The sequence below is a fragment of the Dipodomys spectabilis genome, unplaced genomic scaffold (genome assembly GCF_019054845.1).
Source record: "Dipodomys spectabilis isolate Male_0828 unplaced genomic scaffold, ASM1905484v1 ptg000492l, whole genome shotgun sequence".
Lineage (NCBI taxonomy): Eukaryota > Metazoa > Chordata > Mammalia > Rodentia > Heteromyidae > Dipodomys > Dipodomys spectabilis.
In genome coordinates, this window is record NW_024871169.1 from 1406439 (window position 1) to 1430196 (window position 23758).

General features: G+C 46.8%; 1 protein-coding gene across 3 annotated transcripts; it reads left to right on the forward strand.

Annotated features, from left to right (window-relative positions):
* Ppp1r3f (protein phosphatase 1 regulatory subunit 3F) lies at nt 1–23298 on the forward strand. Of its 3 annotated transcripts, XM_042669277.1 has the most exons (6): nt 1–123; nt 686–778; nt 1412–1475; nt 15477–15532; nt 16126–16205; nt 20916–23298. In XM_042669277.1, exons 2-6 carry the CDS (start codon nt 757–759, stop codon nt 22218–22220), a joined length of 1527 nt encoding a protein of 508 aa, XP_042525211.1. In that variant the 5' UTR covers nt 1–123; nt 686–756; the 3' UTR covers nt 22221–23298. The 3 variants fall into 3 exon arrangements, with proteins under 3 accessions (XP_042525211.1, XP_042525212.1, XP_042525210.1); XM_042669278.1 differs by lacking the exons at nt 686–778; nt 1412–1475; XM_042669276.1 differs by lacking the exons at nt 1–123; nt 686–778; nt 1412–1475 and adding an exon at nt 2393–3481.
* The last annotated feature ends 460 nt before the right edge of the window (nt 23299–23758 follow it).

Sequence of the window (23758 nt, forward strand, 5' to 3'; positions counted from 1 at the left end):
AACAAGTTGAGAAAACACCCTCAGAGAAGGTTGCCTTTGACAAAGACTTGGGGGCGGCAAGGGAGGGAGCCATGTAGATACCTGTGGAACTCCAGAAGTAACAGCCAGTGGAAAGACTTTGAGGTAAGAGTATATTTGATTTGTTCTAGGTCTAAGGAGGCTGGTGTGATTACAGTGGAATGAGTGAGAGGAAGATATGTAGGCGATAAGGACAGAGAGGAGACTGGTGGGGTTAGACCATGCAGGAACTTTTAGGCTATGAGAAAGACTTTGGCTTTTACCTTGTGTGAGGAGGGAAGTATGGGAGGTTTATGAGCAGAGAACATATACAAACTGTCAGGATTTAACAGGATTCTCCTGGCTGCTGAATATAGAGTGGAGTGCAGGGGGTTCAGGGGTTTGGGTGACTGGTGACAGTGCCAGTAGTGGAGGTGGTGGTGAGCAGGTGGATTGGAGAAATGTTTTCAATAGAGTAACTACAGGATTTGCTGAAGAATGAGTGCTGGGGGGAGGGGGACAGATCAGGACACAGATGGTGTCTCTAATGGGTGGGTAGGATGAAGTTCTGGACTACTTGCCAGATTGAACTTTTAGGTGAGAAAAAAACGGGAACAAGTTCTATGTAATTTCATGCCACTTGTAGCTGAACATAATCCTTCCTGACTCATGACACTATCCTCAACAGAGACCTGACGGAGAGAGCCACTGTGAGGGATTGCTTCCCTCTTAAGGATGCTGTGAAGGTTGGATAACTGCATGTTTAGAACTGCAGCAGATGGTAGGCATGCAGTAATTCCTTCCAGAATTGAAGGGGATTCTATGAACGGGTGTGTTTTGCTATCAGCAGCTTTAGGAGTTTCTCAGTTCCCTTTTCAAAGGGAGAGTGAGAGGAGTAACTAGATGGAGAAAGCAGAAGGAACTTGGGAGAGAAGGAAAAGCAGAGCTGGGGAATAAATAAAGCAGGTTTTCAGTCCCCCCTCCCTCCCTCTCTCTCTCTCTCTCTCTCTCTCTCTCTCTCTCTCTCTCTCTCTCTCTCTCTCTCTCTCTCTCTCTCCCTCCCTCCCCTCCCCCCCCTCTCGCTTCTGTGGGATATGGGTTATGCAGTGTTAAATTGGCTAAGCACAGGTTTTGGTTTGTAGCTATATTAGCCACTGTCAACATGCCCAATTTAATTCTTGGTGGCACAAAGAATCAGTGTTTATTGAACTGAAGATAGTAAAAGCTAATCTGACAAAAAAAATTCCATTTCGTCACTCATTCAACAATGGTGCCACGTCATGGATAATGCTGAGGATCAATGAGAGATTTTTAAGCCAGAAAGGAACAATCGGGGGCATTCTTGCTCATGGCAAGAGAGACCTGATAACTGTTCAGGGAAAGTCATGTTTTGATTTCTTTGGTCTCACACTAGGGTGCAGTCTCTGCCTCCAGGGGCTCGGTGCATTGCTGGGGATTCATGCAAGGTTAAGGAGAAGGTAAATATTTCCTCCAGTGTAATATACTCTGCCTGTATTCTATAGGTCTATTGCTGGATCACCCAGTAGTTGTGCCTCTGCCAACGCCCAGTCCTCCATTCTAATTTCCTTATTGGCTACCCAGGGCTTCTTTCAACTACCTAAACTGGCCTCCGTTGGCTCAGTTCTTTCTCATCGGTCTCCAAATCCTCCCTTGTCCGTCTACATTATCTAGCCTCGGCATTGGTTAACTCCAGACTACCACTGCCCTTTGAGATCCAACAGCTCTCACCATGGCAACCCTATAGGATATCTGCTTTCTCTTCCTCAGTCCTAGCACCTCCCCATACCAACTAGCGCTTCCTCCTACAGCCCCGCCTCCGTGGCTGCTCACACACCGCCTCTTGGCCTCCTTTTGTCTCTGTATTGGCTAATTTTGCCCTGGTACCGCCCTTTGAAGCCGCAGTGCATGCTCGCCAGACTCTCCATTGGCTACTTGTAGTCATTTTCGTCATCTTGCCTTTACGTCATTGACGCGCGGTTCTTCATTGGCTGTTCTGTCTCTATCTTACGTCCCACCGCCTACGCAACCCGCGGATCTCCCACTTTTCAGACCTCTGGGTTCGTTCCCTGCTGTTACCACCGCTTGAAACCATTCCACTTTCCCTGCTGCTTCCACTACCGATCTCATTCAGCTCGCATTAGTTGTTCCGCCTCTCTCGGCATCCTGGGTCCCACACCACCCCTACTCGCGCCTCCCCATTGATTCCCTAATCATCTCGCCTCCCACCCCGCCCACTCTCAGTCATCTCCATTGGCTGCGTGAATTGGCTCTCCAGTCACCCACTTACGTCACCCGTGCGCCGTTACCCATTGGCTTTTTGCTATACCAGTCTTCATCTTGCCGCCTACGCCCCCTTGAGCCCTACCTTCCCGCCCTGGCCTTCCCATTGGCTGCTCGCCCCTTTAGGCCCTGCCCCCGCCGGTCCCGCCGCCGGTGCCGTCGGTGCCGCCGCCGCCGCCGATATGGCGCGCCCGGCCCCTGTGGAGCCCCCGCTGCGGCATCCTGCGCCCCCCTCGCCAGCGGCGGGTGAGCCCCGCGCCTCGGTCGAGGCCACGGTAGCCCCGCGGAGGGTGCTGTTCGCCGACGAGGCCCTGGGGCTGCCGCTGGCGCAGCTGCGCCGCTACCGGCCGTGGGGCGGGCCCGGGGCGGGCAAGATGGCGGCGGCGGCCGGGCAAGATGGCGGCAGTGGCGGGGCTGACGAGGACGACGATGGCGAGGATGGGGATGAAGGGGAGGAGGAAGAGGAGGCCTGTCCCGATCCCTCGCCGTTATGCCCCGTTCCCGCTGGCGGGGGGTTTTACCTGGTGCCCACATTTTCGCTGCCGCCCGCGCCAGGCCGTCTGGAGCGCTTGGGGCGCGTCATGGTAGAGCTAGAGGCGTTGCTACCGCCTCCTGGAGCGGTTCCCGGGGGTGCCGGGGTGTGGGTGCCTGGGGGCCGCCCGCCGGTGCTTCGCGGGTTGGTACGCGTGTTGAATCGTTCCTTCGAGAAGGCGGTGCACGTGCGGGCCTCACACGACGGCTGGGCTACGTTCTGCGACCACCCAGCGCGCTACGTCCCGCGCAGCGCACCTGGGGCAGGAGCGGGAGGACCAGGAGCAGGAGACCATATTCTGGATCCGGGGCTCGGCCTGGGCCCTGGCCAGGCGTCCACCTCCTCGCCCGACGACGGCGGCCGCACTGACCGCTTTGCCTTCCAGCTGCCCTTTGCTGAGGGTGCGGGCGATGGGGCGCGCCTCGACTTCGTGGTGCGCTATGAGACCCCCGAGGGCACTTTCTGGGCCAACAACCACGGCCGCAACTATACAGTCCTGCTCCGGATCGCACCCGCTCCCACACCCACTGATGTCGAAGGGCTGACCCAGCAGCCGCAGCTGCAGCAGCTGGAGCCACAGCCTGAGTGCCAGGGTCCCGTGGAGGCTGAGGCCAGGCAGCTGAAGAGCTGCATGAAGCCGGTGAGGCGCAGGTAATGTTTGCCAGCGCCACCTCCGCCAACCAAGGGCTGTATGGTAGAGTGGATGACAAGCATCCTGGCCCAAGAGCCCATCAGGCCTGCTTTCCCAGGACAGGGAGGAGGGTGCATTCAGTCAAAGAGTAGTGGAGGACGATCGTGCTAGGCATTGTTTTTAATTCCTGGGGTTTCATTCATTTGTTGAGTTCCATCCTGCAGCCCCCAACAAGAGACATCTTCCCTGACTTTAAGGATCATGAAAAGGTTCTTTTGTGAGGTACTTTGGAAAAGCAAGCAAGTAAGCAGAATATGAATAGGGATATGGTTAGATGCTGAGAGGAAAGGAAAATGCAGTAAGGGACAGTTGGGAGGGAATAGCAGTTTAGACACGTTAAGGGTGAGCCTTTGAGTTAAGGTCTGGATGCTGTGAGTTATATGAGAGAATTGGTAGAAAAGGGAACAGAGAGAATTCTGAGCAGGTGCCATTTAAGTTGAGTCCTGAATGATTAGGAACAGTTATGTATGTGTATGGAAGGAAGCTGTTCTAGATAGAGGGAAAAGCAAGTGCAAAGATCCTGAAGTGGGAAATGAGCTTGGTGTGAATGATGGGCAGTGTGATGGATTGGAGAAGTGCAATGTGACGTGGTAGTATGGCCAAAGGCCTTGCCAATTGTGGGTAGGGAGTCTGATTTGCATTTGACAGCAGGAAATCAGGGTTCTAGAGGTGGCAAAACTGGTTGAGGAAGTGATGGTGCATGGCTTTTAAACTTCAGCCATGCCTGACCTTGAAGCCCAAGTGTGCTCTTTACTGTTATGCTCTTATCTAGTCTGAAGCCTCCTGTAGGGGTAAGGGACTGAAGCCATTCATAAGGATTCAGTATTTTGCCAGAAGCAGAATGAAATGGGATTTGTACTTGAAGCTCATGTCTTAATTTTCTTTTTGGTGGTACTGGGGTTTGAATTTGCCCTCATATGGGCCTAGCAAGTGCCTTGCCACTTGAGTCATGCCTCCAGCTCTTAATATCCCCCCCCCCTTTTGTGTGGGTCCTGGGGCTTGAAGTCAGGCCTTCGCACTCTCCCTGAGTTTTGTTTTTTTGTTTTTGTTTTTTTTGAACTCAAGGCTAGTACTCTACCAGTTGAGCCACAGCTCCACCTTTAGCTTTTATGTTGTTAATTGGAGATGACTTAAAAGACTTTTCTGCCTGGGTTGGCTTTGAACCTCAATCCTTAGTTGTCAGCCTCCTGAGTAGCTAGGATTATGGGCTTGAGCTACAGGCTCCCAGCTGTGCCTTGTAGGTTTTTTTTTTTTTTTTTTTTTTGCCATAGCTCCCACAAACTATTCAGAGTCTTGGAAAAGAGAGAACTAGTTACATCCCAGGAGATCCAGATACAGGAGTTTTTTTGTTTTTTTGTTTTTTTTTTAAGGTTTCCCCTATTATGCTGTGAGTTTTTTCAAGGGCAGCAGCTGGTATGATTCCTTGTGTAGTCATCTAAGTCAATCTGGGGATCAATAGAGTCTCCCTAAAATTTCCCCGCCCCTTGGAGGGCTGAAAATGGGAATGGAAAGGGAAATGCTCATTTGGCCCTTGGGTCTGCTTGAGTAGAAGCCGCTGGCTGCAGCAAGGTATGGGATCTACTGATCTTGGTGAGCTGTGAGTGGTTCAGAAATGTCTTACTTCTCACCCGGTGAGCAGAAGTGCCTGAGTAAGTGAGGAAGCAATCAAGCACCCACTTGCCAATCTGAACCCAGCCAGAGCCTTGAGACTTAGTTGAAAGGGGGCAGGCAGCATGACTTATTTTTTTGTGCCAGTCCTGGTCTTGAATTCAGGTCTGGGCACTGTCCCATAGCTTTTCCCTGTAAGGCTGTTTCTCTGCCAATTGAGCCATAGCTCCCCTTCTGGCCTTTTGCTAGTTAACTGGAGATAAGAGTCTCATGGCCTTTCCTGCCTGGCTGACTTTGAACTGGATCCTTAGATCTCAGCCTCCTGAGTAGCAAGGTTACAGGTGTGAGTGACTGGTGCCCAGCATGCCTTTTTTCTTTTGAAAAACAGTATTGAGCATGAATTCTGGCATCAGATTGCCTGGGTTCCAATCCCAGCCCTGCCATTTTCTGACTGTGAACTTGGCCCACTCCTGCTATCCCATCACTTGGCCTAAAACTGCTCAAGGCTGGTACTTTCTACTTCTAGCTTTTTCCCAGTTAATTGGAGATAAAGGTCCCTTGGATTTGTCAGCCCAGGCTGGCTTTGAACCTTGATTCTCAGATCTCTACCTCTTTAGTAGCTTGGATTATAGGCATGAATCACTAGTGCCTGCTCTTGGCCAGATCTTAACAGTACTATGCATCATATAACTTTATCCTCTACTATGGCTTTTTCACAGGAGGTATAAAAACTCTTAGAACTGAACCTAGTTCAAATTAATGCTACAGAGGTGTTAGGTAGTATTAATATTCAGGTACTCAATGTATAGTTTTCTTGAGACCTCTCCTAAATTCCTGTCAACTGTGTGGCCTTATCTCCATCTTCTCATCTGCTAAAGGGGGAAGGATGATCACTGTATGGTTGTGTTGGATGTAGCAAACATGAGCAAGGTAATAGGTAGTAGCTGTAAAAGATAATGGAGGCCAGCATTATGTCAGCTGAGAGGGCCAGGTGCATTCTCTTTTAGGCCAGCTGCATGTACTGTGTGTTGTAGGTACTGTGACTATACCCACATAAGAGAGGAGAATGGAATTCAGAGGTGGTATCCAGCTTGCTCTCAGTTACCCAGCTAATGACTGATAACAGAGAAGAAATGCTAGGGATATTGTTTATTAAAAAAATACTGGTCCTGTTGAAGGCCTAGCAGGTCTGAGGGCAGATTCGTGTGTGTGTGTGTGTGTGTGTGTGTGTGTGTGTGTGTGTGTGTATTGTTAAAAAATACTGGTCCTCTTGAAGGCCTAGCAGGTCTGAGGGCAGATTCTTTGTGTGTGTGTGTGTGTGCAGATTCTGTGTGTGTGTGTGTGTGTGTGTGTGTGTGTGTGTGTGTGTGTGTGTGTGTGTGTGTGTGTGTGTGTGTGTGTGTGTGTGTGTGTGTGTGTGTGTGTGTGTGTCCTGGGGCTTGAACTCAGGGACTAGGTGCTGTCTTTGAGCTTTTTTGCTCCAAGATAGCACTTTTACCATTTGAGCTACAGCTTCACTTCTTCACTTTGGGTGGTTAATTGGAGATTAGAGTCTCATGGACTTTCCTGCCAGGGCTGGCTTTGAACCACAATTCTCACATCTCAGCCTCCTGAGTAGCTAGATTACAGGCATGAGCCACTGGTGCCCAACTCTTCTACCTCTTTTTTAAAAAAAATTTTAATTGTTATTTTAAAAATGATATACAGAGATGTTACAGTTTTATAAGTCTGGTAATGAGTACATTTCTTTTTGGACATCATCACCCCTTCCTTCCACAAGTTGTATAGTTTGTTTTCAGCATAGTGTCTAGTAAGTCTTTTACCTCTTTTGAGTACTTTGTTTTATTGAGGTATACTAACATCAAGTGTATTGATCCTAAGTGTATGTTCCATGGGTTTGTACCTGTGCAAGCACTTGCATAACCACCACTCAGGTCAAGGGGTCGAGCAGTTCCAGTGCCCAAGAACCATCTTCATTTCTATCATTTTCCCCAAGTTGTCATCCTTGCTAGCTCTCGTGAGAGCCCAGACTGTAAGATGTGACAGTTTGTGTAATGGAGTTTGGTCATTTTTGAGAGTGTGAAAGGAAGAGAACAGAGAAATCAAAACCTTGCTGGGCCAAGGTGGGTGGGAAGGGTGTTTTTCTTTTAAAAATACATAGGTGGTTTTAAGGAGAAATTGAAGCAGCTCATTTAGGCAATTGTTTTGGTAACTGGCCCCAGGTGTGTGGTTCCTAACGTGACTTATGATATTATTTTAAGTGGGCAGATGGCTTTTTGATAGCTTCTTTATCTTTTGATCTCAGCTCTTGCAAAGGGGAGGCTGGTGCTCATTGCAAGATCAGCGATAAGGTTTTCTTTGTAGGTTGGTGGCTTCCTTGGCGAGTACATTTCAACTTATTGTTTTAAAACTTGTGTACTGCTGGTGACTTGGAGTGCTGTTGAAGAACAGCCACTCCCAGCGATCCATCCCAGTAGGAGCCCTGCTATAGAGGGCTTCGGAAAATGTTGACTGCAGGCCTACTGTGCACTGGGCCATGTCAGGTGGCAGTGAAGAAGTCTGGCTGGCAGCCATGGGAATGTAGTTCAGAAGCTCAAATGCTTTCCTTGGGTTCAGGACTAGACTTTTGACATGCCTTAGGCTTAAAGACAATTCATTAACAAGTTTTGTTAAAGGCCTACTGTATGCTGGGCACAGTGCTAGGTTCAAGCAGGGGAAAAGAGATGCAGACTGATCCTAAAGTACCCAGTGGCTTGTGGGGGAGCTGGGCGGGATGGGCAGGTATAAAGGGCTTGTGTGAGAACTTGCCAAGCCACTGCTTTTTACCAGGCACTTAGCTGAGTATCTTTGTACAAAGTTTTATTTACTCCTGACAGTGGTACCTGTGAGCTAGACTGTTTTTAATCCCTCTTTCCTGGATGAGCAAACAGATGCTCCCGAAGTCTAAAGTTCCAGGTCTGGTATGGGGAGGAACCCTCCAGGCCTTCTTGGGCTTAACACTGGAGGAAATTTCCTGTTCCTCTAAAAAAAATAAAGACTAATAAAGTCTGACGTGGCCTTCAAGCACTCCTCACCCCATCCCCCAAGCTGATCTTTGTTGGCTAGTCTTTCCTTAACCCTCTCTCTGTTGACTGAGCATCTGTCACCATGGTCTTTCTGTTACTCTAAAGGTTCTTGCTCCTTTCTGCCTTTGGGCCTTTGCTCACGCTCTTTCCTTCATTAGGCATTTTTGTCCAGTACTTCTCATTGTCTCCTCAGGGAAGCCCATCTACCTTAACCTTCTCAGGCCTCTTAGTTTTTTCATAGCGCTTGTCAGCCCAGCAGGTAGGTCCTGTTAGAGAATACAATGTAGCCCAGCACATGAGCCTTGCCTCAACTTCTGGATCCTCTTCTCCCTGACCTGGCAGACCTTAGAGTTTTATGGGTTTTGTTTTTTCTCCACTCTTCTCTTGCATGTAACTTTTTTTTCCAAATATTCTCTACCATTTACTTCCAGAAACAATAGATACCATAAGAATGGAACTCTCTATAATTTTCAGAATCAAAGGCTGTGCAGACCTCCCCACTGTTAGGTTACAGGCAAGGAGAGGCTCCTACTCTACTCTCAGGTCAGTTTCCCCTCCACTGTTCTAGTATCCTGGTTTCTGCCACTTAATTCAGAGTTGGACATCATTGATCCTGATCCTTTTTGTGTCCTACAAGTTTTTCCTGTGTTCCTCACCTGATCCCCTCTTTTGATAGCCTCAGACCAACGTCTTGATCTCTACTGAACCACCTATGCCCTCTGGGCCTGACCAGCACCTCATCACCCTTTCACTGATGGGCCTGCTTGGAGAATTGCTGGCACTTCCTCTAATCACTCACTCTACTTGTCAGCTCTCTGCATGGAACACACTCCATACGGAGTATGTATTTTCTTTTTGTAGTACTTAAGACCCCTCTCTCCTCAGCCTTGAGGTCATATTTGCTGCCTTTCCTCAGCTCTGGTCCTTTTTCTCCTTGGTCTTTATTTCAGCTTTCTGTATTCGAACTTGATCTCTCCATTTGACTAACTCCCAAACATTCCCTCAAACTCACCTCACTTAGTGCTACATTTGTCACCTCCTTACTGGCTCTTGAGCAGCCTCTTACTTTTCAAACATGCCTCACTCATTTCTTTCTTCCTATCTTATTGCCTTGCTGACCCTATGGTGATCTGGGCCAGGGCCCATTGTTCTAGGGCATTCTTTTCTTTTCTAAAGGTACTGACTTCAGTTTGTAGTCATCCCTTCACTAGAGGATTACTGGATCACTACCCTGCTAGACTGTAAACTCCGTGAGGGGTAGGGACACAGTCTGCTTTTGGTCACCACTGTATTTTCGCAGGCCGGCCATAGTGCCTGGCACTTAGCAGGTGCTCAATAAATGTTTGTTGAAAGAATGAGTTTGAGTATTTTTTAATGTTTTTTTCCCCACACCAAATTGTAAGCTTCCTAGTTGGGTTTGCTCACTCTAATGTCTCCAGGCCTGGTGCACAGTAAGGCCTGAGTAGATTTTACATGGACGAGATCCAACTTGATATCTGAGGTGGTAGCTTTAGGGGCAATGAGAAAAACTCATTAGAAGGGGGTGGACTGGGTCATCTGAGTTGTCTGGAGAGAAAATTCAATGTAAAAGTGATGGATCCCCCTTTTTTGGGGGGAGGGGTCTGGTTGTGGGGCCTGAACTCAGGGCCTGGGCGCTTTCTCTCAGCTCTTCAGCTCAAGGCTAGCACTCTACCACTTGAGCCACAGCACCACTTCTGGCTTTTTTTTTCTGCTTATGTGGTGCTGAGGAATCGAACCCAGGGCCTCATGCATGCAAGGCAAGCGCTCTACCACTGAGCCACCTTCCCAGCCCCAGATTGATCACCTTTTATTCCACAGAAAACTCAGTGCATTCTGGGTAAGGATGTGGCACAAGGCCATACACTGAAAAAGTGGCAGAGCCCGAATCTGAGTTTGCACAGTTGTGCTCCAGTATCCCAGTTACCAACTGCTGTACTGGGATGGGGGAAATCTGTCTTACAAACTGGGCACCTCTGGGCAAGTTGCTTTCCTTTTAAGAACCCAAGTTTCCCTCAGTGGCAATTTGAGGGAATTACTGTTAAGCATTTTACAGGTGCTTTTCAAATACATGCCTAGTCTAATAAAAACTTCAGTGAGACAATACCGTTAACCCTTCCTTAGGGATGAAATGGAGGCACAGAGGCATTAAGTAGCTTGCCCCAAGTGACCTAGTTGATAGGTAGTAGAGCAGGGATTATTTGAAACTGCATCTCCTGACCATTTATTGAGATGCAAAATCATTTTACTCGGTTCAAACACTTAAAAATCGCTTAGGAAGCTGGGTGTTAGTGGCTCATGCCTGTAAATCCTTGTTACTCAGGAGGCTGAGATCTGAGGACTGCAGTTTGAAAACAGCCCAGACAGGAAATTCCATGAGACTCTTATCTCCAATTAATTACCAAAAAAAAAAAAAGCCAGAAGTGGAGCTGTGGCTCATGTGGCAGAGTGCTAGCTAGCCTTGAGTACAAAAGCCCAGGGATAGTACTTAGACTCTTGAGTTCAGGCCCCAAGCCCAGCACACACAAAAAAAATGGCATAGGAAACATCAGAGTGTATCTCATGATATAATAAAGGTAAGTTTCATTTCTTTCAAAGAACAACTTCCTTACTTCTGTATGTTTGTATATTCACACGTATGAGTATACTGGGTTATGAGGTACAGTGGTTTTACTGTTGGCCATAGCCAAAAGAATTGTCACTAGAATAAAAAGCTCATGACATGATAAACCACTCTCCCACCCCCTTTGCTGGTATGTCCACAAATCTTAGTTGAGACTGATACACTTGGGGAAGGCAAGTCAGTGCCCTACATTACTTGACTTTCTCAATTGCCTTTAAACCTCATTCTTTGCAGAAAGCATGTGGCCCCGGGGAACTGGGATTCCTGGTATTTGGGAGGAAGCTTCTTTTAGCGACCTGCCCCCAGAGAGTCAGCATGGTCAGGTTGTCTCAATGGGAGCTGGGTGCTGCTGGGTTTCCCTTTAAGGTTCAGTGCCTGAGCCACTTTGGCAAAGTTTTTTGCCACCCAGGTGGCGGCAGTGGTGGCAGTGTTGTGATTGCTTTGCGTTTTACTTGGCATTTCTTCATAGGGCTTGTCAGCCTTCTTCAACTCTGACAACTTGATCTTTCTGGTCATTTGTCTCAGCTGGCCTGTGCTGGGGCCAATGCCACCTCTTCCCCAAATCTTACTCCTTTGTATCAGATACTGTCTGAGGTCAGCGTCCATTGAGTTTCCTGGTGGCAGAAGGATGTTGATGCCCATTAGAATGACCCCTTCTAGGCTTGACTAGTGCTCACGGGCACCCAAATGCTATGTGCCAAGACATTCCAGCAATATGTACCCTGGCCCATCTCTGTCCACTGCCCTTGAGAGGATGCCATGTGAAATTTGTGGGACTGGTACCCAAAGAGCAGGTTTCATTTAAAAAATTTACAGGCACTCTGTAGGTAAAGTTTTGTTCTTAATCTGCCTCACCATTTTTCTAAGAACTCTTCTCTGTTACTAATCAGTGAGTTCAGTGAACACTTGTACTCAATTTGTCTTACTGTCCTTATTTGCACTGTAGTCATAGTTGCCTCCAACTTTTTACTGTAAAAGACAGTTCAGGGATATGTACATAGGATGCATTTTATGTGTAATATTTTGTAAGCCCAATGTTTTATATTTTATTTTGTTTTTAAACTATTTTTGTCTTTTCTTTTTTGATACTAGGGATTGAACCCAGGATGTTGTACTTGCTAGGCAAGTGCTTTGCCACTGAGCTACATTAGATTTTGTTCATTTTTTTGTCCCAGTACTGGGGGCTTGAGCTCAGGTCCTTATGCTGTCACTTGGCTTTTTTTTTGTCATCAGTCATTGGGCTTGAACTCAGGGCCAGGGTGCTGTCCCTGAGCTCTTCAGCTCAAGGCGAGCGCTCTACTGCTTGAGCCACAGCACCACTTCCGGTTTTCTGGTGGTTTATTGGAGATAAGAGTCTCACAGTCTTTCCTGCCTGGGCTGGCTTTGAACCGTGATTCTCAGATCTCAGCCTCCTGAGTAGCTAGGATTACAGGAGTGAGCCACCAGCGCCTGGCTTCGTTCTTGGCTTTTTGTTTTAACACAAGGGTAGTGTTCTACCACTTGAGCCACAGCTTCACTTCCAGCTTTTTGCTGGTAAATAAGTCTCATGGAGTTTTCTGCTTTGAATCTCAATCTTCAGATCTCAGCCTCCTGAGTAGCTGGAATTCCAGGCATGAGCTACTCATGCCGACAAGTCTCCAGTTTTAGACTCTACCTTCAGAGTGGAGTCTCAGTTTGGAGTAGAGTCTGGGTACAAAGACCCTTAAGCCATAGTTTCTGAATTTGTGAGGCTTTCAAATGATTTGATGTATTAATGTGAAGGCCCACATTGGATGTGAACAGTAATGACCTGTCCCTCCTGTTTTCATCCTGATTTTCTCAGGGGTTGAGAGAACAATTTATTTGCTTCTGCTGATTTCATGGATTTTAGGATAGTCTTGATTGCTTGACCTGATTTTTGAATGCCCTCTCTTTCCATCCTTGGTTGTTGAAGAGATTCCCTTGGGGGCTAAAGGACTCCTGTCATATTTTTCTTTTCTTTCTGCAACCATATTAAGAGTCTTTCTCCTGCTGCTGGCTACTTCCTGAATTTTCTCTTTATCCTCACATCTATGATGGTAGTAGATTTTAGAAGCCTAAATATTACACATGTCAGGATTGCGCTGGATGATGAGGGTTGCCCAGTCCTGTCCCTGGAAGAGCTTTTTATCTTGTTCAAGACTATTCTTGAAGAAGCTTGTTTTAGGGAATACCAACCTTTTTTTTAATGACAAGATTTTTTAAAAAATGAAGCCAGTACCATCCAGCAGAAATAGTATTGAAACACAGGTCTAAAGGCCTGGATTTTAGACCCACTAAGGGAACTGGTAAAGTATCCAGGCAGTTAGTTCTGAACTTTACTTTCTCAGCTCTAATGTGTGTGACTTGTTGGCTGGGCTCCCAGAGTTGTCTACCACAAGCCACATAGTATTTTGATTCAAATACTTCTAGTGAGATGCATAGACTACTGAGAAAGATAGATTTTCCCATCCAAAGTTTCTCGCCTCTGGATCCACGTACCTGGTTAAAGTTCCTTTCTCCAGCACACCAGTGGAAGGATCGTACAGCTCTTGCCTTGTGGTTTCCTAGCCATATGTCCCATGGAACTAGATAAACTGGGAATTAATATGTAGACCAAAGGCAGGTCTAAAGCAGCCTCAGTGAAGGAAGAGGGAAAAATCTTGTCTATTACAGATTCCTCCCTCTATCTACTAGATTGGGTGGGAGATGGTTAGGTTCTAGTCTTCCGCATCCAAGGATCAGCAACTTGGTTGAATACAGAAGGCCCAGGTTGTGATCTTGTTCCTGTTCCTCCATGACCTTGAGCCATGTCCTCATCCTCTTTAGGAATAATAGTAATACCTACTTCAAAGGATTAAAAGTAACGTGTGTGTGTGTGTGTGTGTGTGTGTGTGTGTGTGTGTGTGTGTGTGTGCGCGCGCGTGCGTGCGTGCGCGCGCGCGTGTGCACCAGTCTCCTTGAACTCAGGGCCTGGGCATTGTCCCTGAGCTTTTTTGCTCATGGCTAGTGCTCTACCACTTGGGCCACAGCTCCATTTCTGGCTTTTTGGTAGTTAATTGGAGTTTAGGGTCTCATAGACTTTCCTACCTAGGCTGACTTTGAACTGCAGTCCTCAGATTTCAGCTTCTTAAGTAGCTAGGATTATCGGTATGAGACACCAGTGCCCAGCTAAAAGTACCGATCTGGCATCGGGAAGATTAAATTAATATATTGATGCATGTGGAGCTTACCTGACATCATAATACTACATATGTGTCAACTGATGACATTCTGTTTCTGTGAAGATAACTGGTTAGATATTTTCAAAAAGTTTCGGGGGCTGGGAAGGTGGCTCAGTGGTAGAGCCCTTGCCTTGCATGCATGAGGCCCTGGGTTTGATTCCTTAGCACCACATAAGCCAAAAAAGCCAGAAGTGGCGCTGTGGCTCAAGTGGTAGAGCAATAGCCTTGAGCTGAAGAGCTGAGGGACAGTGCCCAGGCCCAGAGTTTAAGACCCATAATGGACCAAAAAAAAGTTTCAACTATTTCCACAAGTATTAACAATGCCTTGCTGCCTCTTTGGAAGAAAAAGTTTTGAGTGGTTGCCTCAGCCCCTCCCAGGTTTCTGGATGTTTAATTAATACTTCCCTCATTGGACTTATCTGTAGCTATCAGATACTTGTGTAAGAATAGTAACAGTGATTTCTCCATGATGAGATTCCACATCTGGCAGGATCAGGCTGAAATATGTTTGACAATACCATTTAGGGATTTGATATGGCTTGGTGAAGGAGTAAGATCAATCAATATATCCTATCCATTTAGTCCCTCACCCTGTGCCAGGCCTTCATGTCTGACTTTGCATCTCCATTTCTCTTGATTCCTCTTGGGCTTGATGTACACATCCTGGTTTTCCTGTACTTCATGTTGCAGGTGAGGAGACTAGCTATGACCTTGTAAACTGATATGAGAATGTAAAGAGCTGGTGCAGGGACCCAGTCTTCTCTAACTCCCTTCCCATTCTCTATTTTTCCCCCTTTTCTCTGCTGCTTCTTGCATCTGACAGCCTTTACCACCTACTCATTCATCGAAAAGAAGGCTTTCATCACAGGCAGAAATAGATCTTAAATAAATAAATGATCCAAACATGTTGATAAAACGATGCCCAGTGCTATTTGTTGATGTTTGGTTTGTGACCAAATAATAGAAGAAACAACCTGGCTGCTCAATATGAAGAGAATGGCTACGTAAATTATGGCGAGCCCATATGATATAAGCATTAAGCAGCCATTTTCAATGTTTGCAAAAGCCTATAATGATGTTTCTTACTGTTAAATGGACAAAGCCAGCTGTGAATGCATGTCTGCAGAATCTAAATGGTTTCAGAGAATGTCTGGAATGAAATTTTCCACATGGTAACAGTCATTGCCTCTGGCTGATGTGTGCTTGTTTTGCATCCCACGTCTTTAGATTTTCCTGTATTTTGTAAGCTTCCTACAATGGGCGTGTAGGGCTTACATGATCAAGAGACAAAAAGAGGTAGAAGAGTAACAGCAGCCATCAGGTAGAGATGGGCCACCACAGAGGTGCAGAAGGTGCCTGTGGGTGGCAGAACTGACCTCTTAGGAGGTCAGATCTATGTGCTCTCTTCTCTTCCCTACAGGCCTAATGAGGAGGAACTGAGGATGAAGAACATGGATGATAATACCTCTGCTGTGGGTAAGTACTTGACACCTTTTGGGAGTTCTTCCCACTTTTTATATCTTAATTTGTGTGTGTGTGTGTGTGTGTGTGTGTGTGTGAGAGAGAGAGAGAGAGAGAGAGAGAGAGAGAGAGAGAGATGGCGATTGAACCTACGGCCCTGAACATGCTAAGTAATTGCTCTAGCACTGAATTATATATACTCACAGCCTTCTGCTCTTTTTTCTTACCATTTCTTTTTTCCTTCCCCTTTTCTTACTATGAATAAGATAGGTCTCCTATTGCTTAGATGACCACAAAAACTTCAGCTGTCAGCTGGTTAGACTAGCAGATTTTCTTTTTATTTGAGTTTTAAAAATTGTTATTGTTATTAAGTAGTTGTGCAAGGGGGTTATAATTCTATAAGTTGGGTTATGAGTGCCATGCTTATTGGATGTACAATGTCACCCCTTCCTTTGTTCTTCCCCACTGTCTCCCTCCCATCCCTACCTAGTCACATAGTTCATTTTTTAATAGTGTACCTTGAGTATATCAGCAGATTTTCTTAGCTAAATCAGACCCGTTTGCTCACCTGTCTTGTCCCAATATTTCGCCTTTCTTCTCTCCATCAGAGTGTCTTGATGTTCAAGAGTTAGTGGGTCCCCTGGTGGCCCCCACCCCACTTCGTCCATGGCCCCAGATGACACTTCAGGTAAGCAAGCTCTTGAACCCTTGGGATAAAAAGCCTAATAAAAATTTCACCTTGTGATCGTTTAGTGGCAGTTGAGTCCACCTTAGTTGGAAAGGAAAACCAGAAGCTGATGGCTGATGGAGGACAATGTGGTAACTGGCTTGGACTTAGAGAAATTTCATTTGTTAATTTAGCAAATAGTTAGAGACTGCTTGTTATGTGCTACTGGTAAAAACAGAGAACAAAAACAGTGTATGCCTGGGGCATAAATGTTTCTGGGGTAAGAACTGATCAGATAAAATATATGGTATTGTAGGTACGTGTTTTTTGAGGCAGTACTGGGGTTACTCAGGGCCTTGTGCTTGCTAATCAGGCTCTCTTATCACTTGAGTCACACTTCCAGCCCCAAATATACAGTGTTTTAGGTGAAGATGACTGCTAATAAGAGGGAGGGAAGAGGAGAGAATGGAAATGTGGGGAGACATTTGGGACTTTAGATTGGGGGTCTGGGAAGGCTTTAGTGATAAATGAGATTTCAGGGGAGATCTGAAGATTAGAACGCAAGCCTTGTAGATAACTAGGAGAAGAGCATCCCAGGCAAAGGTGAAGTGCCTGAGGAAGGGCCATGACTAATGTTCGTTAGGATCAGTCAGGAGGTTGATGTGGCGCAACAGAGTAAATGAAGGGCAGAATTGTAGAGGTGAAGACAGAGAGGTAGTGGATGACAGATTGGACAGGGTTTTGTGAACCAAAGTGAGGACCATGGATTTTGCTATGAGATGGAGTGGGGGAGCCAAAGGAGGGCCATGAATAGTGGAGGGACATGATCTCCTGTAGGGTTTAATAGGCTTCCTCTGGCAGCTGCACTAAAAATACACTATTGGTGGAGGGTGAAGGCAGGGGCACTGAGGAGGAAGAAACCACTGCAGTGGTCCAAGCTAGCTGTGACTGTGGTAGCAGGGGAGATGGAGGTATTTTGAAGATGTGTGTTGTTATAACTTATTCTAACTTATTATAAAACTTTTTACACACACGTATGTAAAAAGCAAAGCAAGGGCTGGGAAGGTGGCTCAGTGGTAGAGTACTTACCTTGCATGCCTGAGGCCCTGGGTTCCATTCCTCAGCACCACATAAGCAGAAAAAGAAAAAAGCCGGAAGTGGCACTGTGGCTCAAGTGGTAGAGCGCTAGCCTTGAGCTGAAGAGCTGAGGGACAGCGCCCAGGCCCAGAGTTCAGGCCCCACGACCGGACCCAAAAAAAAAAAATTAGAAAAAAAGCAAAGCAAAACAGGTGCTAATGGCTTATGCCTATAGTCCTAGCTACTTAAGAGGCTAAGGTAAGACAATCATAGTTTTAAAGCCACCTCAGACAGAGAAATATGGGAGACCCTTATCTCCAATTAACCAGCAAAACATTGATATGTAGATCAAGTGGTAGAAAGTATCAACCTTGGGAGATGGGAAGGGATGGGATGGGGAAACAAAGGAGGAGGCAACAATGATTGATAAGAAATGTACCCATGTAATTGTAACCCCTCGGTACGGTATTTTCACAATAAAAAAAATGAAAGAAAAAAAAGTATCAACCTTGAGCAAAAACCCAAATGAGAGTGGGAGATCCTGGACTCAAGCCCCAGTACCTGTACCCCCCCCACCCCGAAAAAAAGTAAAAAGTAAACAGACTAGTTTTATGAATTTGCAAGTACCTCACCAAGTTTCTTGTGCCCCTTCCTACTTAATACCTCTGCTTTTTCTCCTCCCTTCCCCCCTTCCTCCCCTTTTTCCCCTCCCTCCCTCCCTCCCCCTTCATTCTTTCCTTTGTTTTTTCCTTCCTTCCTTCCTTCCTTCCTTCCTTTCCTTACTTCTTTCCTTTCTTCTTTCCCTCCCTTCTCTCTCTCTTTCTCTTTCTCTCCTTCCTTCCTTCCTTCCTTCCTTCCTTCCTCCCTCCCTTCCTTCCTTCCTTCCTTCCTTCCTTCCTTCTTTCCTTCCTTCTTTCCTTCCTTCCTTCCCTCCCCTCCCCTCCCCTCCTCTCTCCTCCCCTCCCTTCCTCTCTCCTCCCCTCCCCTCCTCTCTCCTCCCCTCCCTTCCTCTCTCCTCCCCTCCCCTCCTCTCTCCTCCCCTCCCTTCCTCTCTCCTCCCCTCCCCTCCTCTCTCCTCCCCTCCCTTCCTCTCTCCTCCCCTCCCCTCCTCTCTCCTCCCCTCCCCTCCTCTCTCCTCTCCTCCCTTCCTCTCTCCTTCCCTCCCCTCCCTTCCCTCCCTTCCCCTCCTCTCCCCTCCCCTTCCCTCCCTTCCCTCTCCTTCCCTTCTTTTCCCTCTCTTGTTGCTTGCTTGCTTTCCTGCTTTCTTTCTTGCTTTCTTCTTTGTCCTGGGGCTTGAACTCAGGGCTTTGGTGCTGTCTCTGAGCTTTTGTGATCAAGGCTAGTTAGTGCTCTACTACTTGAACCAAAGCTCCACTTCCGGCTTTCTTTTTTGGTGGTGAATTGGAGATAAGAGTCTCATGGGTTTTCCTACCCAGGCTGGTTTCAAAGTGTGATTCTCAGATCTCAGCCTCCTGAGTAGCTAGGATAGTAGGTGTGAGCCACTGACACCAGCCCCTTCTATTTCTTACCGAATTATTTTGGGAAAAAATCTAGACCTTATCCCATTGATGATAGTTTGTATCTCAGAAAATCAAGAATTGTCAAAATAAAGCCAAACGAACCCCAGTAAACAACTGTAATAATCAGATCTCAGAAAATTAATATTTCTTTGTTTCCTTAACCATTTGGCCAGCATTTAAACTTCCTTATAAGTATTCTGGGATCTAAACAAATTTGACACATTGCAATAAGTTTATTTATCTCTTCAGATTAAAACATTTTTTGTCAGTACCAGGGCTTGAACTCATAGTCCTTACTCATAGTGGCACTATAGTACTTGAGTCATGCCACCAGTCTCACAGACTTTAATTGCCCAGCCTGGTCTTGAATCTCCATCTTTCAGCTCTCAGTCTTCTGAGTAGCTAGGATTACATGTATGAATCACACTCTACTTCTTCAGATTTTGTTTTTTTGTATGTCAGTCTGGAACATGAACTCAGAGCCTAGGTGCTGTCCCTCGGATTTTACGCCAAAAGTTAGCACTCTACCACTTGAACCATAGTTCCACTTCCTTTTTTGGTATTTATTTGGAGATAAGAGTCTCATGGGTTTTCCTGCCCAGTTTAACTTTGAATCATGATCCTCAGATCTCAGCCTTCTGAGTAGCTAGGCTTACAGGTGTGAGCCACCAACTCCCAGCTCATTCAGATTTTTAAATATCAGCCATCACTTCATTCCTTGCAATTTTTGTGTGATGGACCTGGGGCTTGTACTAGGGCCTGAGCACTGTCCCTGAGCTTTTGTACTCAAGGCTAGTGCTCTACCACTTGAACCACAGCTCCACTTGGGCTTTTTGGTGGTTAATTGGAGATAAAAGTTTCTTAGGTTTCCTTGCCAGGGCTGGCTTTGACTGCAGTCCTCAGATCTCAGCCTCCTGAGTGGCTAGGATTACAAACATGAGTTCTTGCAATTTTTCTAAGACACCCCACTTGCCTTGTAGAGTTTGCCTTGTAGACTTTGGCTGATTGCATACAAGTAGAGATGTGGTCCTTTATTTTATTAGTTCTTTAATTAACTTGGCTTTTCATTGTTCCATTTAATTAATTTAATTTGGTAGGCCATTACTTCTATGACATTTATTCAATGCAATATTAAATTAATTTAAATTGAACTAACTCCTTTTAATTCTACTATTCCTGAAAGGATCCATCACATCCATCCCAGGGGACCATGCAGAGGCAGGCAGGCACAAGAGAAAGATTATTACAAGGTTTATAAGAGGAGCCATATTTCCCCTGGAGAGGGAGCACATGGCAGCCTCCACTATCTAGGTAGCAGTAGGGTCTGAGGGTTGGAAGTGAGGTAGATGGAGTCTCATGTGAGTCTGGGTAGAGAGAAGGAGGGGCCTCCAGGGAACTCAAGGGCTGGGAGGAGCTCAGGTCTGGGTGGAGCTGAGGACCAAAGGTGAGCATAATGCTTTCAATTCCCATTTCCTGGAATTTGTCTCTAAAGAAAAACCTACCACACATCAATTGTTTGACTAAGTTGACATATCGTTTATACAGAAGAAAGGAGTATTAATATTTAATTTCCCTCCCACATTATTCACCAGTATTGATTAAAAATGACCACCAAGGATGACCAATCAGGATTTTTGGGTTTTTATATGTCATGAATTCTAAATATATCTGGTGACTTTCAATGCATTGCATTTATTTTATTTTGATGCTTACATTGAACTGTTCCTAGCCAATAGAAGATTCTGAGGCTTAAACTCTGGGCCTGGGTGATATCCCTGAGCTTTTTTGCTCAAGGCCAGTGGTCTACTTGGGCTGTTTGGTTGTTGATTGGAGATAGAGTCACTTGGACCTTACTGCCTGAGTTGGCTTTGAATTGGGCTCCTCAGCTCTCAGCCTCCTGAGTAGCGAGGATTACAGATGTGACTTACCAGTACAGGGATGATTTTGCTATTTCAATATAGATGTCAGAGTCTTTGGAGTTTAGAGCCTTAAAGCAGATGCTTTTAATTGTGTTTACCTGCAAACCCCATATGAGGCTGGGTGTGGCTCTTATCAGTTTTTACTATCTCTTCTTATCTCAGCCTTCCTCTAATCATTCCCTTTTCTTTCTTTCCCCACTCCACCACGGCTCCAGGTTTCTGAAGTTACTGGAACTGGCAACCCTTCAGGAGAAGGTGGCATCTCCAGAAGCAGTCTCCCAGTCATTTTTACAGAGGTCCTCCAGGCACCAGCCATCAGGATTCCTCCCTCCACTCCTCTCTCTGGCCTGGGTGGCTCCCCCAGAGATCAGGCCTCTGGGCCTGATGCAAGTGAAGTGGCCACTGGGCCCTTCTTGGAGCCCAGCCAGCAACAGGTGGAGGCCTCTTGGGAAGTGTCAAGTGAGAGTGGAGGGGGTCAAAAGGACCTCATGGTGGGAGCTGTTATGGATGAACCTACTGGGGGTCTGGAGGTCCTGAGTGGGTTGGAGGAGCTGCTTGGCGAAGACACCATTGATCAGGAGCTGGAACAGCTCTATCTGTCTCACCTGAGCCGCCTGCGGGCTGCTGTTGCTGCAGGTGCAGCAGGGGGTGGTGGGGAGGGCCCTACAGATGGGGGGCTATCCCCTAGCCATCCCCTGGGCATACTCACGGACCGAGACCTGATCTTAAAGTGGCCTGGCCCTGAGCGGGCCCTGAACAGTGCCCTGGCCGAGGAGATCACCTTGCACTACGCACGACTGGGGCGTGGTGTGGAGCTCATCAAGGACACTGAGGACCCTGATGATGAGGGGGAGGGTGATGAGGGGCTCGCCATCACTCCCTCCAGTCCTGAAGGAGACAGCCCCAAGGAATCGCCTCCGGAAATCCTCTCTGGGGCCCATGCTGTGGTAGCCACTATGGGAGATGTGTGGTTCCCATGGGCAGAGGGTGCTGGATGTGACAGCTCTGTGGTTTTGGGTACAGAAGGTCCATTCCCTGGGGATCCAGAGAAAGGGATGGGCAAGGACATCAACTCTCTATACACAAATAGAATCCTAGGTGGGGTGACCAGGTCTTTGGGGGAGGCCGGAACAGAGGCCCAGATGGAGGTCACCCCTGAGTGGGCAGGTGGCTTAGTTCCAATGTCCGACAAGGAGCCAGATGTTCCAGTCCTTCTGCAGGAGCAGAATTCCACCTCTCTTTGTCCCATGAGGGATGATGTCTATCTTTCTAGTGTGGCAAGGTCTCCTGTGATCTCCCAGGATGAAGAAGGTGCAGACCCAAGTCTTGAGTCCCCAAAGAGGTCTCCCACCCCAGAAGCCCCTGCAGAATGTGGGTGTGGATTGCCTTCTCAGCTCTGGGGCCCCTTAACCCAGACGCTGGGAGTCCTGGCTGGGCTGGTGGTGGTCCCTGTGGCTCTGAACAGTGGTATGTCCCTCCTGGTGCTTGTGCTGTGCCTCTCTCTGGCCTGGTTCTCGTAGGGGCTGCTTGTGGGATCAGCAATAACAGGCTCTCCCTCCCCCTACTCTTTGGGGTCTGGGGAAGGTCAGTCCCTCCACCCCCCCCCCCAGAGGGTTGAAATGACACATATGGCCTGTACAGTGAAGGACCTTGGTCCTCTGCTTCTAAGAATGGTTGACTGGAGAGAGGCCTTCCCTTTCCTGTCTTGGAGCTCTCCAGGGATGGTGGAAGGAGTGAGAACTTTTAGAATGGAACCAGGCATGTCCTCCCCACCCACCCCCCATTCCCCTGAGCCTGTATTTATTTTTGTATAATTCTCTGGATGAGGGAGAGTGGTCATGAGCTGGTCTTGGGGCACAATTACCCAGAGATATATTTATTAACAGCCAACCTGTGCAACCTGCTGGAGCTTTATTTTTAATTTAATTTATATAGAGTACCTATTATTATATGCCACAATAGAGCTCTATGAGAAATGACTTGTCTTGCTGTGCAGTAGTCTCCTGTTTGGGCCTGAGTGTGTAGGGTGGTCATGTTCCACGGGGAAGAAGATTGTGGGGAGTGGGAGGGTGTAGACATGGCCCTGCCTGTTGCTGCCTCTTAAATGTGTCTTTGAGGATCTGTTGTCTCCTCTCCTCATGGTCCTAATACATGTGGTCTTGTAATCTTTTTACATTCTGCCTATGGGAGCCTGCCTCTGTGTATATAGGTGGTGATGGGAGCTATGGAGGAAGAATGGGGGCCACATGAAGGCTTGCTGTCAGTATGTGGCTTGAGTGGAGGTTGTGATCAGTTGTGAATGTGAAGACATCGGTTACGAATCAGCTATAAGGTTTTGAGGTTTCAGAAAAGAAAAACCAACCCCAAACAGCCTTTGACACCAGCAGAGAGACCGTTCAAACCCCCAAGATAGAGAAGGCCTCAGAAAATACAGAGAAATTAATGTGCTGTGAAAAATTTGTATCACGAGTTGCTGACAGATATTGCATTTCTACTCAAAACAGGAAACTCAGATGTTTGAAAGAAAGGATAGATATATTTATTGCATGCAAATAAAAAATACTTTGCATAGCAAAATAAAACACCATATATTTATTTACTTCCCTTTATTATTATTATTTTTGAGCTAGGGTCTCACAATGTATTCCAGACTGGTCTTGAACATGTGATCTTGCCTCAGCCTCCTTAAGTGCTAGGGTTACAGGCATGTACTACCATGTCCAGCACTGCAGAAAAACTGCTTGAAACAAATATATATATATAGAAGCTTTCTTTAGTCATTTCTTCTCCAATGCTCCTATCCATTTCTGAAATAACTTCAATCTGTATTTTTAAAAAATGATTTTTGGGGGGCTGGTATCAGAGTTTGAATTCAGGGTCTTGCACTTGTTCATCTGATGTTCTATCACTTGAGCAATACCTCCAGCCCTGCTTTTTGCTGGCCATTTTGGAAAAGAAGTCTAGTGAACTTTTCTGCCTGGGCTGGCTTCAAACTTTGGTCCTCCCGATTTCAGCCTCCTGAGTATTTAGGATTATAAGTATGAGCCACTGGCACTCT